General features: G+C 36.2%; 1 protein-coding gene and 1 pseudogene across 4 annotated transcripts; one reads left to right on the top strand and one right to left on the bottom strand.

Moving 5' to 3' along the window:
• Nucleotides 1-195: 195 nt before the first annotated feature.
• Nucleotides 196-6,250, bottom strand: LOC116206484 (annotated as a pseudogene).
• A 3,818-nt stretch (nt 6,251-10,068) lies between these two features.
• LOC116198779 lies at nt 10,069-13,060 on the top strand. Of its 4 annotated transcripts, none has more exons than XR_004155418.1 (7): nt 10,072-10,387; nt 10,837-10,913; nt 11,159-11,268; nt 11,644-11,729; nt 12,050-12,154; nt 12,264-12,423; nt 12,709-13,060. XR_004155418.1 is itself a non-coding variant. In XM_031529187.1 (6 exons), the coding sequence occupies exons 1-6, from the start codon at nt 10,278-10,280 to the stop codon at nt 12,275-12,277; spliced, it is 588 nt and encodes a 195-aa protein (XP_031385047.1). In that variant the 5' UTR covers nt 10,069-10,277; the 3' UTR covers nt 12,278-12,417. The 4 variants fall into 4 exon arrangements, 2 of the variants coding, with proteins under 2 accessions (XP_031385047.1, XP_031384947.1); XR_004155379.1 differs by having other exon boundaries at nt 10,073-10,387; nt 10,837-10,988; XM_031529187.1 differs by lacking the exon at nt 12,709-13,060 and having other exon boundaries at nt 10,069-10,387; nt 10,837-10,988; nt 12,253-12,417.
• Nucleotides 13,061-19,486: the final 6,426 nt, after the last annotated feature.

The raw sequence follows: 19,486 nt of genomic DNA, 5'->3' as shown, positions 1-19,486 counted from the left end.
CTCTCCACCTTCTACTTCTTCATGTTCTTCGTATCCACCTTGTGCTTCATGATTTGCTTCATCAATCCCCTCATGTTGAATTCTTTCTGCCATTGCAACATTTTCTTCAACCCGTTCCACATCATCAGTTGTATCACAATCATTATCATTGAAGTCACCGACAGCATCTTCCACTAATTCTCTCTCAGTTCTTTCTTACCCTTCCATAGCATTAGGAAGTTCATTAACAACAGAGGTTGTATTGGCATTCATTGTTGCAGAAGATGTAAGTTTGTCGATCTCTTTTAAGTTAAGATCACCCCGATCAATATCTGTAAACACATCAGTTCCCTGACATGCATCTCCAACAGTCCCACCAATATTTCCTGATGTTTCCACTCTATTTTCCCTGCCATTGACTTCTGCAGACCCAACAATAGGCTCAATTATAGCCTCAACATCTACTCTAACTGCTTCCACTGTGTCTTCCCCATCCCTATCCTCCATAAGAACAACAATAGGATCAACCATAGTGACGCAGCGTGCACGCGAGTAACTGTCACAGATCCGTTGATTCCACAGAATACCGGAACTACAACCTTCAATCTCCTATTGATTCTTTGAATTCCTAGGAAACCGGCATCAAACTCGAATCAAATTCGAGAATAAGGTAAAGAGCACAAAAGCTCCAATTTTTATTAATTGATCAAAAGACAACTGTCTTTAGTCCTAAGACTTATAAAGCTTAAATAGGGTTTTAAAAAAAGCCTAAATTGCATAAAAAGAAATAAACTTTTTTAAAATTACAAAAACACCCAAATAACAATAAAATGCCCGTTTGAGGCCATAAACGATGGAATTCGGCTTAAATCTCGTCTCTTCACGGCCAAAGGCCGTTAGTTGTGCTCCAGAGGCCGTTTCCCTTGAAACAGGGTCGTCAGAACCTGTTTTTCTCCAAGTACCGATTTGTTAGCTCGTCTGCCACATCATTCTCCCCCGGGTGAAGAGAATTCGCCATCGAATCGTCATTGTCTGAGCTATCACCTGCGTAAGGAATCATGTGCTTCACATTGAACACATCGGCAGTACGGACGTGGCTGGGAAGTCTAAGCCGATAGGCATTCAAATTGATTTTATCTATGATCTCCATAACCACGGACCCATCACTCAACACGCTGACCTTTCCAAGAGTGGGTCTCACTATCACTTCATAAACAACAGGCCCTCGAGAAATCCCCTTTTTTTCCTACTTTTTATGCATATTGAACTCCTTTACTTCCTCAGCCCGTCTTGTCAGATCGGAGGACGAGTCCAACTTTGACCATATCGAGGGTCCTGTGTAATCTTCCGAGGCACCAATAGCATTGCTCCCGTAGAACAAGCTGAGGCGGTCATATGTGTGGAGATTAACGTTTCTGATTGCATTAGGGTCCATTGAGAAGGCAAATGCCACATGTTCGATCACGACCTCTGCGATGAAAGACCCCTGGACCTCCCCTGGGGCCCGCATAGCCGACTTACTGGTATGGTTTGTCTTGCATACTTTAAATTCAAAGGACAGGCTGCCCTAGTTGTACTTCTTGAGGTCGCCCACCATGTTCTGGGCCATTATGGGGTTGATATCAGTAGAGAACCCTGCATTGAATAGTACGTCGAGATGCAGAGTTGTGATCTTCCCATTTGACTTGAATTCGACGTTGTACGTTATCTTCATTGGATGCCTTCCTCCAGCCAGTATCATATCAGCTTTCCGGTTAAGATAAGTCCTGACAAGACGGTTCAGTTTTGGAGCTGCAACTGCACAGGCCGTCGCAACTGGCATGGACCTCACAGACTTTCCACCAAATCCACCACCGACTCTTCTCATTATAACACGAATATTATGTTCAGGAATTCTCGGACATCTTGCAACAGTGCCGTGTAGAAATTCGGGGCATTGCATCAAACTATAGATCACCATGCAGTTGTCTTCGTCAAGAATAGCAAGTGCACTCTGATTCTCCATGAAAAAATAGTACTGAGACCTGAGCGGAATCCGAGCTGAAAGGATCTTGTGATCGACTTCTGCCATCCCCTTTGAGAAGTCACCAACTTGCTTGGGCTGGAAAAAAGAAGGAACCTCAAAGAAGCTTGATCTCTCAACAGCATCTTCTACGGACAAAATCGCTGGTTCCAAATCTTCCGTGTCATAATAAACAACTGTTGCTTCTGCTACCATATTTGCGTTCTTTCGACTCTCTGCTAGAATATCTCGGAAGGAATTGACCGAAATTACTGCATCTTTAGGCAAGCGAGGTGAAAATTTTATTCCTGTCACTCTTGCGAGAGGCTTCATGCTATATATGAAAGTTCCGTAGAGACAGTTGGTTGGAGAAGGAATGTCATCCACGTGCACGCGAGTAATTGTCACAGATCCATTGATTTCGCAGAATACCGAAATTACGACCTTCGATCTCCTATCGATTCTTCGAATTCATAGGAAACCGGCATAAAACTCGAATCAAATCCTAGAATAAGGCAAAGAGCACAAAAGCTCCAATTTTTATTAATTGATCAAAAGACAACTGTCTTTAGCCCTAAAACTTATAAAGCTTAAATATGGTTTTAAAAATAGCCTAAATTGTACAAAAAGAAATAAACTTTTCTAAAATTATAAAAATTCCCAAATAACAATAAAATGCCCATTTGAGACCCTAAACGATGGAATTCGGCTTAAATCTCGTCTTTTCACAGCCAAAGGTCGTAAGTTGTGCTTTAGAGGTCGTTTCCCTTGAAACAGGGTCGTCAAAACTTGTTTGTCTCCAGGTACCGATTTGCCAGCTCGTCTGCCGCATCACATAGGATCAATGTCTCTAATATCCTCTATTCTCTCTTCCACAGGCTCATCAACATTTCTGTTTGCCACCATTCTATGCTCCTCACCCTTAATTTCATCAGTTCAACCCCCATCATCTGCATGCCAACCAATAACAAGGTGTCTTATTTTGCTTCTAATGTCTCTTGGCCTTTGCACTGGCATGGGGGCTTTTTATCTTCCAACTGCTTGATCATAACATTAATGGGAAATTTCCTTACTTGTTCCTCTTTGATATACTCCTCTAGCAACTCTTGTGCGAATTTAGTAACAATGTATATGCACATAATTCCTTTCCCTAAGAGCTCGATTTGCCATCTTCAATGCATCATCATCTGTTTGAAGCTTCCCCAGACATCACCCAAGTTGTCCAAAAGTAATGTGCAAATCCCCTTATTCCTAACTTCTTAACATGAGCATCAATCTTTAGTAGGGATATGTATTCAACAGATACAAAATCCACAAAATCTAGTTCACATAACATAAACTTTATGTATCCTACCATGTTTCAACTTGCCCTTATGATGATATTAAAAAATATTGAGAACCTTCAGCTGTAAAAAACAAGTAAGTATCAAATCAATTATCCTGCACAATGTCCTTCAAACATTCCATATACACTAGCAAGAAAAAAAAATTCAGGACTTTCTCTACATAAAAAATCCCAAAACTATTTCAAGTAAGATCGTTACTCATAGTTTCACTTCAAAATGTTCTTTGATCATCCTCATAATGGTCCTTGATCACCATCAGGAACGAACGCCATTGTTGACAACCCTCACAATGGTTTTTGATCACCCTGAATATTTGATTGCGGTCAAAATCCGATTTTGAGATGTAAAAGATAGAGCTTGGCCAAAGCGATGATGGGTTTTCTTCTTTCTCCCTCAATACTTTGTCTCAGTTCTTTGTTCTTTCACTTAGTCATCTTCGGGAACAAAGGGATTGCACGTAACAACCCTCACACTGGTATTTGATCACCCTAAAACCTTCGATCGCACTCAAAATTAGATTTTGAAATGTAAAAGATAGAGCTTGGTGAGGGAGATGATCGGTCTTCTCCTATCTCCCTCAGCACTCTGTCTTAGTTCATTGCTCTCTCTCTTTTTGTCCTATATTTCAAGTTTTGTCTTCTATTTTTTTTATTCCAATCATCGTTGGAACCCATATTTTCCCACCCCTGCCACATTAGTTTAGTGTTTATGCCACGTCGGGAAAGTGCTGACACATAATAAGTCACGTCACGTCGGCCTGACGACGTCAATCGCGAGATGACGGGATGAACTACACTGAAACAATTTTGAAAGCTAGTGTGCCATTTAGTAGAAAAAAAAACTTTTTGTATCATATTGTAACATTTGTAAAATATTTTGGATTACCAGTGCAATTTACCAATAAAAAAAAGAACTATTTTGAGAGGGTAGTAGGGGGCTTTGCCAGCAGCTACAACCATTGTTTTGCTGTAATTTTCCCATTTTGTAATTTTTTTTTTCTGAATAAGTGTCAATACTATCATTAATATAAAAAAATATCAACATCAATCAAAAGAGGGAGCAGCACAGTGACGCACTTTTTCGCCTAGTAATTAAGATATTTCAAGTTCAATATTCAGTAGGAGTACTTGTGTCCATTTAGTAGTTATTAGTGGTATGGCCTATGCGTTGCACGTGCTTTGTGGGTGTTTATTTTTTATTTTCTGCAAGGCATAGGTTTAGATTCTATGGCATAGTAATCTGTAAAAGCTATAAAAAAAAAATCCAAATGCACCAGCATTGGGTGTATTGTAATCTACAACTAAGATAGTACATATATTACAAAATTGTAAATGAACGTGCATTTACAATTAAGATTTGATTATTTAAGTAAATGAAGGTGCAATTAGGGCATTATTGTACAGTATGTCTAGCAAACACAATTTCATATGGAATAATTCTATAAATCCTTCAAAGCATAGATCAAACAATCTTAGCCTTCTTCAACCATCCCATGAACAATGATCCTCCCTGATGTTCGACCTAAATTAGATCCCTTTTCGACTTTGGTATGAAAGATATAATTGCCTCCAATTATTTTTCCAACATGCTCATTTAACATTCCCCGATCTTGGCCCTATTGAAGGAAAAATGTGTTAGTATAGCTTGTTGGAATTATGGAGCCTTAATTGGTAATGCTAAATTTTAAGTATCTGATTCGTTATTTGAACTATATCACTTATAGAGCATCCTAAAAGTTTATCGGCTGCATAAAAAATTGAGATTTGTGCTCGATGTACTCCATCATCAACAACAATTTTCAGCATACCTAATAACAGTTAGATTATAAATGCAATTAAACAGTTACATCAAGGATTGTGATAGAGATCGGGTTTGTTATGGATGGAGATAAGAATCTAGTACCTTTGATAAGAGTCGACACATTTAGCACACTTTTGTCGCAATATGTATCTCCATCATTGATACTAATCCACTTGTTGTAGTTTTTACATGCATCATACCCATGGATGGATCTAGAAATTAAACCCAAAGGGAGCGAAATCAAAGTGAAGCCAAAGCAAAACTAAAATCGTAAAGCCAAGGGGATGGGATATGACAATTTCATGTAAAAAATTGACGAACTCGTTATAATATATATGTGTGTGTGCGCGCGGGGTAAATTTTTCTGTCCTTGATCATACCATGGGTTGGTTTCACTGTCTATTGCCACTATCTTTGCCTTGAATGAGCAATATGGATTCTGGTTTGAAAATAATAAGCATTATAGTTATGACATATATAATGTTGAAATGGCAACTAAATATATTAAATAATAATAAATGCCTGTAAGGTTAATGAAAATGTTCGTACCTTAAATTCACATTGGTTGCGTTCTGTTAGCTCTAGAGTTAGCAGCTCGTATTGACTTTGTGCCCTGGGCCTTAAAAATTTTGTGGGGCTTCTTGGGCTATCAAATTTCAATGACCTAGACAAGCGAGAAGTGTTTAGATAATAGAAAACTGTAATATAACTTTGTGTCATCTTGACACGGGCCTCTCCACTGTGAGATGTGTGTGGGTCTCGTGGCCCACTACACCATCAATGATGGGCAGACTCCGTGTCACGATGACACGGAGTCATATTAGAATTTTCTATAGATATTAGATAAAAATAGTGTTAATCGTGGATAGGTCTATAATTAAGAGCAAAAATCAATCTATGCGTACCATAGTCTTATGCTCTCCGCCTCCACAATTGTTGGATCAATCTGGATTGTGGTAAACGATAGGGTTGACAAAGTAACAATTCCTGTTAAGGATTTTTTAGATGTAAGAGATTTTGAATACAAACCGTCAAAGTTGATTGTAACTTTTGCCCCAGAAATAGCAACTACTGGCACCATCTGAATAACATCAGCTAGCATCCGCTCTTCATTTATAGCCATATCCCCCCATAGTGTAAGAATAATGGATTGGGATATGCACAAATTTTGAGATAGAGTATTAGATAACATATATATATATATATATATGTATGTATGTTCCTTAAATTACAAAAACATTATCTGCAAGTAGCTTAGATAGTTTTACTTTTGGGTTTGCTAATGTAACGTCTCTTTTCTTGATGGATTCACCGGTCGTGGACCTCTTCAAATCCTGTATTGGGCCGACGTACTCAAGGACAACAAGGACATCTAGTAGCAATACGTATAGATAAGCAATATTTTATCATTTACATTGAATAGAAATAATTACTGAAAAGCAATTGAAAGAGGTCAATGATAAGTAGAAATTAGCAATACCAATGGCAGTGGCTTGTTTCATATGAAAGGCAAGCTCTGTGAAGGGTGTGAACCGATATTTGAGGTTCTCTGTGGAATAGGCACCTCAGCAGGTTCAACTAGAGTATTAGCACTTAAGGCTAGTTCTATATCCTTATTCGCGCTAGCATATACCAGCTACTTTCACAAGATTGTCAAAGTTAGATGATCTAAGCATACTCTCAAGCTCCTTTTTACTGAGGATGGTTCCAGGCTGGAGAATCTTGAGAAGATTTCTAAAGAAACGGCGAGTTTCTACCAAAGACTATTGAGTTTAAAGGATCTCTTTGTTTCATGTGCTGACCCCTCCATTCTATCTAATATTTTGAATTTTATACTCAGCTGTACTTTCTCAACCTGTTACTGATATTGAGATAAAGGGCATCCTTTGGAGGATTGATGAGACTCTTTCATGAAACACCCACAGTTGATTCTGGGCAGCCCACACATGCATTCATACCCTTCCACATTCACCAATATATATATATATATATATATAGATGGATGATGTATGTTATTGTTATTCTTTTTTCCTTGATATAGTAGAAGATATCATGAAGACCTTATAGTTAGAAGGTTTTAGGGTTCTAAATTTGGTTGGCGGGTCGATTGATTCCCTCTGTCTCAGCCCATCCCATGTGCTTCCTCTTAATAACTTGTATATTTCTTTTATTGCCTTTCATGTTAGCTACCTTCATAATCTTTGTTCGGCTCACCTTTCCTTCCTGGGCCCTCTTCATCAGTTGTACCATCTCTATCTCCAGGAGAAAAGAAAATGAATTATGGGAAAACGTAGTGATTTCATCTTTTCAATAATCCAACTAATTAGGTGAACATAAGGGCAAGTCCTCACTTCATCCATCATTGGTGTTCTCAACCAAAGAGCTCCTATCATGAAACCATCTTTCTGTTCCGGATTCACGAAACCAACCACCGCTTTTACGTACCCAGCTAGATTCGGCCATCATTTTACAATGTCGATCCGGCCAGAAATGTCGGGCTAATCTATATATCTATTTATATCCAGAGCTAAGATCACCATCTGTCCCTGTTAATTTTTCGATATCTGCTGAATTGGCCCAAATCTTGCAATACTGGCATGAAGGTTGGGCCGGTCATCTAATTAAAAGCCCATATAAATTTCCATGGGCCTATTTCAATTCTCCTCCACGTAAACATTGTCAGGGCCCACCCCATTAATTTTGTGAAGAATTCATGTACTCTTTAACTGAATTAACTAGTAACCAAAAATAAAAAAGGAAAAGAAAAAGAAAAATTTTCTTTCGCGCCACAAATCAAAAGCTAACCTTAATTTCTCCTTCTCCCGCGTCGACCCCGGCTGACTTATTTATTGCTCCGCCGACGATCTCCGCTTGCAACGTTGCGTCATCCGCCTGCCTCTGCGGTCACCGAGGTTTCGCACGAGTGAAGTGATTGATCACCCATGAAGAAGTGATATGAGTGTAAGGTATCATCATGAAGATTGAGGTTGGACATGTCAAATGTGACATGGTGTGTTGCCCCTACGTCCATGTACCAGTCAGGATCATGAAATCTTGGAGAAACACTATGGGTCAGATGAGCCTGTACTCCAAAATACTGACAAAATGGAGCAGTGTGGCTTGGACGGTTACGAGTCTGGCAAATGACCATTGAATTGGGTCGGAGAGTGGAATTCCTAGAAAGGGCTGGGTTCTGGGCTAGATTATATGCTGAATTGGCCCGGTCAAGAATAAAGGCCCAAGGTTACCTGAAGGCCCAAATGAAAACTACTGGGCTCAGTCGCGGGTCACGGATTTGACCCGAATGATACTAACTAGACTGCTGCCCTCTCTGCCCGAAGCTTCCTTCCCCTAAATTGAAATTTCGAGGCGTTGGGTTGGTGGGATAAGAATCGGGGGATTAGAATGTGAAGGGAATATGAGGTTGCGTTTGGTTTCATAGTAGGATTTTAAAATTAGATTTTGATTTTGAAAAAGAGTGGTATAAATGGGACCCACCCTTTGACTTTGTATGAATTATGTTGTTTTATTGTGGAAAAAAGTAGTATAAATGGGGCCCACTCTTGGACTTTGTATGAGTTATTTTATTTTGTAGTGGGTAGAGTTAAGTTAGAATTGTAATTCTAAAATTACATCCTATAACCAAACAAGGCCTGAATCATTTGAATTGATATTATGGATCAATTTTTTTGTTTGATTAAATTTCGGAATAGATAAGAAATTGGATAAGATTAAAGAGCAAAAGACTAAATTGTCCATTGCAAATAAAATTAAATTAGTTAATTTTAAATTTCTAAAGCATAAAAAGAAAAAGAAAAAAAAGAGGATCTTTCGACCACAAGGGCCAAAACTCGGCGGAGCTGGTCAGCTCCAACGAGCCAAGGCTCGCCTAGCCCGGGGTTCATGCCTTGCATCAATCGGCTAGTAGGCCAATTTCTCTTCCCAAAACTATAGATTAGTTTGAGACAACTAGATTTGTTCCGTTGATCTCTCGAAGCCATCCGAGATTGTGAAACGAGATCGTGAATTTCCAAGCAAAAAAAAAAACAAAGAGAGAGAGATCGCGAGCTGTTTCAGTTGATCGAAGGGCTGCAAGCCCTAGGCTCGTGCCGACCTAGGGCATGTGACAATGGTGGAGGAGGCACATATGAGGTAGACGAGGCGCAAAGAAGGTATGAGGCAAATGGGGCATTCATTTGAAAATTAGAAGAAATATTAAGGGCATTTGTGGTAATTAATTAAAAGCCTCTCTTAGAATGTATGTTTGGTTTTAGAATTAAGTGCAATGGAGTTTTATTTTTAATTGGCTTGTAATGATTGTATTGTTGAATTATGAGAAAAAAATGTGAAAAAATAATGAATAGTTAAAAAAATTTAATATTAAAAATTGAGTTGAATTGTTAAAAAAATTAAAGAAAATAATAATTATTTTGTTGATTTGTGCTGTGTGCAGAAGTTAGAGTTAAAATTAAAGTTAAATCATAACTTATGAAATTTTACTGGTGTGTTTAGTTTTAGAGTTAAAGTAATTTTGATTTTGATTTTGATTTTGATTGTAGAAAATGACAAATGAGATGTAATTATAAATTTGACTTGAGAAATATGTGTTTTTATTGTGCAGTGTGTTGAGTTAAAATTAAAGTTAAAAATTTTTAACTGCGTTTTTTTTACGTAGTGTGTTGAGTTAAAAGTAAAAAGTTAAGAGGCCGTTTGGATTCAGAGTTAAAGTTACTTTGATTTTGATTTTGATTTTGATTGTGGAAATGACAAATGAGATGTGATTATAAATTTGATTTGGGAAATGTGTGTTTTTGTTGTATAGTGTATTGAGTTAATGTTAAAATTAAAAATTTTTGAATTGAGAAATGTATATTTTTATTACGTACGTAGTGAGTTAAGTTAAAGTTAAAAGTAAAAAATGTGCATCTAAGATTTTTTAACGCTTGCAGTTCCCTCTGCCCGAAGCTCCCTCCTTGGCTCCGATTGATAGAGTCCCCCGAGTGTCCAAGCCCTTCTCCTGCTTTGCCACCAAAATTCTTGCTTCAACCGCCATTATTATTCCCAGAGCTCTTCTTTCCATCATTACCGTTCTTCCGATCTTTCGTATAGAGGATTTCCGCGAATCTGGTGGTGTATCTTCTCTATTAGGGATGGAGAGACTGAAGGTATCTGACGCGAATTTGGTGGTGTACGTTCACCCGTCTAAGAGTCGGAGGGTCTCTCAGGCCATCCTCCGCGAGCTTAGCTCTCTGCTCTTAAAGTAAGATTTTGTGCTTCTTTCGTCTATATTATCTATCTTGAGCTCTTGACGTTGCTTGACCCCACTTTTGAATCATCATTATCCTTTACGAGCTTGCAAGTTGCCGAATCATATTGGCTGGCCGTGTATTGTTCAGCTTCAGCTGCTTCATTGCTGCTGTGCTGAGTTATGTCTTGCCTTCAAAATGCGAATTTTACTGCACATAGCTAGTTAACTGCACTATCAATTCAATTTCTTTGGGTACTCGATTCCTCATACAATTTTGGATATTACGAAGAGTGACATTGTTGATTCATATTATCGGAAAAGTGCGAGGCACATGGATAAGGTTTGTTTTGTATGCAAATGTACAACTGATACTTGAGATATTGATTTTGCTCAACTGAATTTTGTTCTTTACTGTATTTTCCTTCGTTGTTATCACATTCTCGCGTTGTTTTCTTTCACAGGTTTCATGAAGTTTTTGATGCTGTAGTATTGGCTTATGATGTTGAAATTGTCGATAAAATTGCAAAGAATCTTCCAGGTCTCCATCCATACTTTGGAGTCAGATTAAATGCAAAGTTGTTGCTTTTTTCTCCCAAGCCGAATATGCTACTAGGTAGATTCAGGATGGTCCTTTATGTTGCTCTTTTTCCTCTATAAAAGATGTTTGGGGCTTGGAAGATGTCACTACGACATTATCTGTAGTTTTGGGACAAGACCCTTTGATACTTCTATTTTCTAATTTGCCAGTCTTACAATTTCTTTTTCTTGTTGTTTTACTTCCAGAGGGAAAAGTAGTGAAACTCACACAAGAATCCATTCATATTATTGTTCTTGGCTTTGCATCTGCTGTCATAATCGGTGAAGATATCCGCGAAGACTTCAGATATAAAAATGTGGGTAACAATAGTTTCTTTGTTTGGGAGATCAACTATGAATGTTTTTGTCTTAGTAAGGGGAAATAGAGTAAGTAACCTGATATTTTAGCCAGGAAGAATCAACATTCCCTTTTAGAGATGTCAATTTCTTTCTTTTACTCCATTCCTGTTCTTCGGATGAGAAATTAGTGGGACCTACATATGTGGATGGATGTTTGATTGAAGGAGAAGTTCGCTTCTAATAGATGCTCGTTGGAAGAAAACCCAGTACACTACTACTAAATAAAATTGCGGCAGCTTCACATTTTCTTTAATGACTTGATTTTTATCTGCTTATAGTTTGGGTTCCATCTTTTCCAACTTGGAGATGTAATTTTCTATTTTTTTTTTCAGAAAAATGGTAAAGAATTGTATTGCAGCAGAAGTCAGAAGCATCACTTGATAAAAGTTGGAATGATGATACGTTTCATGGTCAAAAGGTGATTCTCTTTTCAAATGATTGTATTTTTCAGGATTCTGTTTGCTGTTACTTAGTTCTTTCATTTTCTATCCTCCCAAAATTAGTTCCTCGGGGATGGATTTTGAGCTTATTATAGTTCATTCCAGGTCTATTTCTGTTGTATCTGCCTAGTATGGCACATTTCTGTACTGTGCCCCTTATAAAACTGTTCAGATGGTCATTTTCCTTTTGTTTCCATACAAACACCCAAAGTTTGTCATTGAATATATGTAGCTTGTTCTATAATTTGTGTAGGTGAATTGCATGTTCTGATGTATCAGTTAATTGACTGCATTGCAGTCTGGATGAGGAAATATTGCACATTTCTGGTTCTTTACTTCCAGCCCACACAGGAAGCATCAGTTGGCTGGATAAGAATTCCACAGAAATATCAACTACTGACAGGTATTCATTTTGCATTGGTAACATTATTATATCAATATTCGAATTTATAATGTTATTAGTAGGTTAAAAATTGTTTTTTCTACTATCAAACCTGTGAGTGTTGGAGCAGTAGAAAGAGAGTGAACGAGAGTCGGGGCCTGTTGGAGGGGCAAGCGACGAAGGAGCTCACCCCCATTAATGACACAATTATAAAGTTGAAGAAGCGAAGAATTGTATAAGAGCCTTAAAGGCAATATGCATGTTCTGATTTAGAAATTCATTTTTTTGAGGTAAGTCTTTCGCTACGATTGGTCATATTGACTACATTCAGAAGTAAAATAAACTTTTTTTCCCCAGTTTATTGTTCTAGATTGCTTTCGTATGTTTGCGATGCTTATGATATGATGTGCCATTCCTTCCTGTAATTATGTCTGCCCACACCTACCTGCAGTTGTGTTTCCCTATTGGAAGAATATAAACCTTCTTTTAGCTATCTCAGAGTTAGGCAGGCCTTACTACTGTCCGTTGAACCTGCTTCTCCAATAAAATTGATGGATATGGATTCATTACTGCAGGAGTTTACCGTGCTTCTCTTCCAGCGGAGCTGATATGTGCCATCACATTGCAGTCACAGTACAAAAGGCAGAGAAGAGAGAGCGATCTACCGACGGACTGTAGTTGGTGGGCAATAATCTCGTCATATTTATCATGATAACATCAAATGTTTAAGTCATAGCCACCATGTATGATCGAGTAGACCATTTTCTTTTATTTCTTTTCCCTTCACGGAAATTATATAGGAGCTGAGAGTTGAGGAGAATTCTGCGATTATGTTATGTTCTTTTGAGGATTTGAAATTTATGCTATTCTCATTTTTATTTTTTTAATTTATGGAAGAGAAATCCTGGGAGGGATGGATTGGCGTGATGGGCTTTCTGACTCGCAGCAAGCTTAGCTTTACCTTGGAAATGATCAATTTTATCTCCCATGTCTTTCTGATCTGCTAAAAATAAAAAACAATTCTAAGAATAAAATAAAATAATTTATCTTAACGACTAACGAGGAAATGTTTGGTTATTTTCAAATTATCTTGTTTTCTGAAGTGAAATCTCATAATTCATCGAAATTAGTTTTTCATTATTAGGATTTTAGGGAATTATTTTTGGTTCGATCTTCGAGTGTTTATCTTTTCCTAATATGTAAAGGATCCCAACCAGCCTAACAATGCCATTATATCGTTGCCAAGATTTTGCGCCGATCGACTATTCATGCAGGTGGCCCTAACCACCTATGCAGTCGCCATTGACACATACCAGCGTTCCAAAAAGTTCAGCGCCGACTTCACCATAGACTACAGATGATGCTGGGAACTTCGATCATGGCTAAGGTGTCGTCAAATATTGGGTTTTGAGACGCTTGACGAAGGCCACCTTGACCCCAAGGGAGCTTTGTCTTTGTGGTCTCCCGCACCAATCAACCTCGTCCAATGGCCAAGGTGATGATTCAAGTGAAGGTAGGTTAGCCACAACTATCACCATCCCAGACAAGGTCACAGAGATATTATGTTACGGTCGCGGGTGATCTCAATGTTCTTTAATTTACCATAGTACAGTACTATGTTTGCGGGAGATTCACCAGCTCAGTTAATCGACATTTTCGAAATCTTTCTCTTTTGTCAGATCAACAATTGGCGGTCCACATCCTTGAACGCTCTATAAATTGGATAGTAGATATTCGAGAAATTCTACAGTGTAATCACTAAAAGTGATACTATGATGATTAAAAGTGATACTATGATAGACCCAAGCATTTCTAACAATTTGTTTGGTTTGAGGGGAATTTTTGTCATTGTTTGGTTTTGATACTTCAAAGGAAGGTAAAGCCAATGGAGATGAAACTTTAACCTTCTTTCTCCTTCACCGGCTCATTTCCATTCAACCCCAATTTAACCTTCCTTTGTATTTATTTAATATACTTTGACTTCGGCCCATTTCCACTCAAAAAAATTTAAAAATTTAAAAATAGAAGGAACAAAATATCCATCATTCTTTCGTCAATAAGCTCATATAAAAATATAAATTTTTGTCATTTGATATAAAATTCTTTCATTTCCCCTCCATTTCCTTTAGTAATATGTACCTAAGCACAGTAGTGCACCTCTCGCTTGGTGACCAAGAGGTCCCAGGTTCGATACCCAGTGGGACTACCCGTGCCCTTTATTAGATATTTAAGATTTATATTTCAATGTACTCTTGTAACCGAAAAAAAATATATACCTAAGCAGGATTAAAATCTCCTCATTTTCATTCTATTTTTTCCCCTTACTAAGTATATCCAAACAAGATTAAAATTTCTCATCCCTTCCCTTCTCCCTTTTCTTCCAATTCCTCATCTTCCCTAACCTTTCCCTTAATATAGGTTGTAACCCAAACAAAGTATAAAATTTTAAGTAAAGTTGTCTCAAAATCCTTGTAATTTATTAACAATGTAAATAAAAACTGCTCAAAATGTGTGTAATTTTATAGGGATGTTCAAAAAAAATAGGAAGACCCGAAAACCCGACCCGACCGGCCTCAAACTGATCAGAGTCTCGGGTTTTTTAGAACCCGGTTCGGTTCTAGGGTAGGTTTATTTTTTGTAGCTCAAATTCAGATATGTTTCAGGTTTCATAATTGAAAACCCGTTTGTCCTGAAACGACCCAAATTTTTTATGTTTGTATGATTTTGTTTTTGATGGAGCTTTGACCCCTATGGACCATTTTAGTTTTATATAGTGATAGTGATGCTATTATGGCATATGGAGTTTTAATTATCTCAATGAAGTTATTTTTACTATAGTTTTGTATGATGAATTGAGATTTTATCTCATTTGTAAATTTTACTTTTTTAAAAAAATATTTGTTGCATTCGAGTTACCCGAGAATCGACCCGAAAAAAAAAAGAAGATCCATGGAGGTTCGGTTCTCTTCTTTATTGCGGGGATGGTTTTTAAAATGAAAAACCCGACCACTTTAGATCCCCGAAAATTTTCCTCATATCCATACCGAACCGACCCATGTACAGCCCTAGTAATTTACTCCAATTGTAAGTAAATACTAAGAATTTAAATAATTTACCTCAATTAGTTTCTCAAAATATGTATAACTCTCTTGAAACTTAAAAGACTTGTAATCTACTTCAAATTAAGTTACGTTACTATAACATATACATATACATATATATATATATGAGGAAGCAAAAACACGATAGGTCCTACGAGATGGCTTGAGAACGCTCGATTTTTGAATGAAATTTTATCAGATTTTGAGTATTTTTATAATTTTTAAATTTTTGATGAATTATTAAAAATTACTAATATCTTTCACTATGACATTTCTAAAATATCTTTATCTTTAATGATTTGATGTGGCATGTACCCGCAGATGAGAGAAATCTATGAAAATACCTTTATATCTTTATCTTTAATGTAATTTTGTGTCTTATATATACAATGAATTGATATTATGATATTTGGATTACTGATATACAATTTAACCCTTAAAAGATTACATAATATATTTTATAGATATATCAATTATATTTAATTTTAAAAAGAGAAATTAAAATATATATTTTTTCTAAATTCTGCATTGCGTTATAAATATGAAGCACCGCTCCATAAACAACAGCCTATTCAAGTCTAAAAAAATACGTCTATCACAAGACGCTAGTTCTTAAAAAGTACGTTTACCAATAGTCACAAGTTGAGTTATTAATTATTATTGTTGTCGTTGTTGTTATAATTTTTTGTTTATTGTTGTTTCACTTCAAATCCTCTATCTAAAAAATATAAAAGCCGTGATAAATTAATCTAAACTCTTTTCTTAATCGATCCTTTTTGTACGTCTACCTATACTCTTATGGAACATATTTTTCATTAAATTTTATTCTTTGTCCTATGTACGCAACACGACGTGCTTTGATTTTTTCTTTCATATTTATGGAAATTTTCATTTTTTAATTTCTTTTGTCCTTAATGTTTGCTTTTTTTTTTCCTGTCATATTTTTTCCCGATTTTGGTCATCTGAGTTTTTGCCTTAGGGCTGTCATTTCTTCATTTTTTTTGTCTTTTTCATAATGCGTATATTAATTTGTATCTTTGTTTTTTTAAATATGCTCTTCGCTTTTTTACAATTTTTAAATATTTATTTTTTAGGGTGTCTTATAATTTATTGAGAGAATTAGCATCTGACAAAAGATTTGTGGAAATTAAAATTTAGAGTAATCAAATTATGGGATATTGTGAACACAAAAAGTAGCAAATTAATCAGCATGGATATATCATTTATAATGAATGCAAAGAAATAACATTATATTCTTAAACCTTTTGTTTTTGGCAGAATAACTCAATTCATATAGTTGTGAAGAAAAACACAAGCAGTTTTATGTTCTATTATGTGCAATGCACGAGTTTCACGACTAGTTTTAAGTCATTTTCTCACATATGTAGTGCAATTACATATGATTGTATGTTAGACCTTTTCGAAAAGTTACTGTCTTGCTATTATTTGTACTCGAAATGTATACAAAAAAATCGAATGTGTGCACTGTAAAGAGGAATAAATGGACAGTGGACGTCCCAATCAAAGACACCCAAATTAAGAAGGTGGAGTGTATGTATTGTATCTGTACTTTGTCTCTCATCGGCTTTTCTTTTAGCAATGTGGTGGGTGTAAAAGGTGAATATCATGATCACTCCCCATTCCTTCTGTCTCCAATTCCTCATCTTGCCTTGTTTAATTTGTAAAAGGAATTTGTAGTTTTAGTTTTGCCATGAAGAGTGTGGCAAGATGGGGCGTGATCCGAGCGTCAAAAATCAAGAAAATACGCAAAAATTCTATCACACGCAAAGGCTGTCGAAGTATCATGACATTACTGTACAGACGATAAATGTCTTTTGTCTGTATACGATATTTCAAATACAATGCAAACCTTATGATTTTATCAACACTTCAGATGCTACCTTATTGAACCAGCTCGCTCTCGTACTTGTTTCCCAACGAAAGTCTTAAACATTACGGAAATAAAAACGCTATTTGACAATAGATAATCCAATCCTCGATATAAAGATTCGTTTGATGGGCGTAGTAGCTGCAATTTCCACCCGTCGTCCTGACAGCAAGCTGTGATTGTCAATGCAGCTAGCTACTGATCGTGAGTATTAATAAATATTATCATTATCTTCTTGGAAATATTTCACGAGGAAATCAATTAATTAATTAATCAATTAAACCAATCAATCCTTCAATCTCCCCTATAAGCTTCCAAAATTGGTTCACGTATGCATGTCTCGACTTGTAGTAGGAACCAAACATTACGTACGGATTTTTCTTGCCCCTGAGCAACAGCTAGGTACGATGTGTGCGTACACACCATATTACTTCTGAATAAAAACTCATTCATCCAGCAAAAAAAAAAAAAGAGTTACACTCATTCCCCTTTTTATTAGGAATGTAGTCGCATCGTCGAACAGACGAGAGCTGGCTAGCCGGAGAAGTTTAGCAACACTCAAGCTTGGATTGAGTCTCAGTCTTAACATACGTCGGCAACGCCATCTGGAGTCGGCTTCAATTGATCCATCTAATTTTAATGTCCGATGACTTATCAAAAGATGGAAGCATCATTCTCAAAATTTAAAAAGAGAAGAAAGATTGCATTTTTCTAATTTGCAAATCATTATGTCCAATCAACCAGCTAATTTCGGATTTCTAAAATTTCCGATAAAAATTCGAGGGAGCATATTGTCAATCATTGATATTAGTGATTGATGAAATAATAATTTCGAAATAAGATTTCTTGAACCTAAGTTGCAACACGTGTCAGCATTTGGAGTTGCCTTACAGTGGTTTTGGATATATATATTTTTTAAGATATCCCTTTTTGTTTAATTAATTAAATTAAGGACACTGCCGCCACCTTGGCAATGAGATTGATTAAAGAGCTAACGCTGAATGAAGACGAGCCGAAAATGAACAATTAATTGAAAATCCATTAATGAAAAATAAACCATTTAGCTAAGGAAACCAGTAGAAAAAAATGATAAAATAGAGGACTAATGTTGCGACGTGGCAGCGTTTTGGATGCTGTTTTAGGAAGGAATACGCTAAAAAAATGACCAATTTTAGCATAACTGTACAGAGATTATTTTTGATTAATTGGAGAAAATTTAAATTCTTAGGGTCGAGTCTATAAAGTATGTCCATAGATGGTCTAATTAGTATGTCTACGAAAGAGAGAGACGACAATAGGATTTTAATTTTAAAAGAAGCGCATGGGGGTCTGAGACAGCTAAGTGAACGCAGTGAATAATCACGTGAGGAGCATCACTTGTCGGCATAATTTGGATTATTTACCTGATTAGATGGAGATAATGAGAGGATAAAGATGTAAGGAGATTTGAATTGCAGTGCAAAAGTACCATTACTACTGATACTTACACGTATTTTTCTTTTTAATGTCTACAAAAATTTCTTGTTCTCTCCTCATTTTATTTTCTACTTATTACTGTCGTTGAATAAGGGCCACTTAGCCAACTCGCGTAGACTACTTAAAAGAGACTTTTCACCTAAAGTGAGATTAGTTAGTATCTAGTTTACAAATATGCTAAATCCTCCTTAGAGATCCGTCTAATGATTTTTCAGACAAATCGTCATATTATGATTTGAAAATTACTCGAACTGTGGAGATAATAGTTCAAGATAAACCATTAATAATATTTGACTGTGAAATTACTAAATTGCGATGTATCTAATGATTTCCCTATACTCACATATTTCAAGTAATTCTTAAACGTTGGTAAGTTATACTCATGCCATTATGAGTATAGTTTTTCAATTGAAAATATTTTTTCGATTTATTATTGAGAGGATATAATAATGCTCCTTTTCCGATACATATGTAACAACACTCTTTACTCTTCTTCTTTTTTTTTTTGGCTGAATAAACACTCTTTACTTTACGGAACTATTAGTAATTAACTGAAAATTTTATTTTTTTAAACAAAGTAGATAAGGGTACTGTATTCACCGTCCAATCAAATATCAAACTTAATCTTTTGAGTAAATTAACAATTTGTCCATTCAAAAATTGATATTACATCAAATCAAATCTCAAAATTTTTTTTATATCAAATTGAATTTTGATAGATTGAGTGTACATCTGATGACCCCTTCTGTCTGCTTGCCGTCTAATAGTGGACAGAAACATCTGATGTTGTATTATTTTTTACTTTGTTTACATCAATTTTGACATTGACCTATTAAATATACATTATATTGTCCCTTCAATTAGTGGTTCCATCGAATTTTTACTGAT

The sequence above is a fragment of the Punica granatum genome, chromosome 1 (assembly GCF_007655135.1).
Source record: "Punica granatum isolate Tunisia-2019 chromosome 1, ASM765513v2, whole genome shotgun sequence".
Classification (NCBI taxonomy): Eukaryota; Viridiplantae; Streptophyta; class Magnoliopsida; order Myrtales; family Lythraceae; genus Punica; species Punica granatum.
Note: the sequence above shows the minus strand (reverse complement) of the source record. Positions and strands in the feature narration are given on the sequence as shown.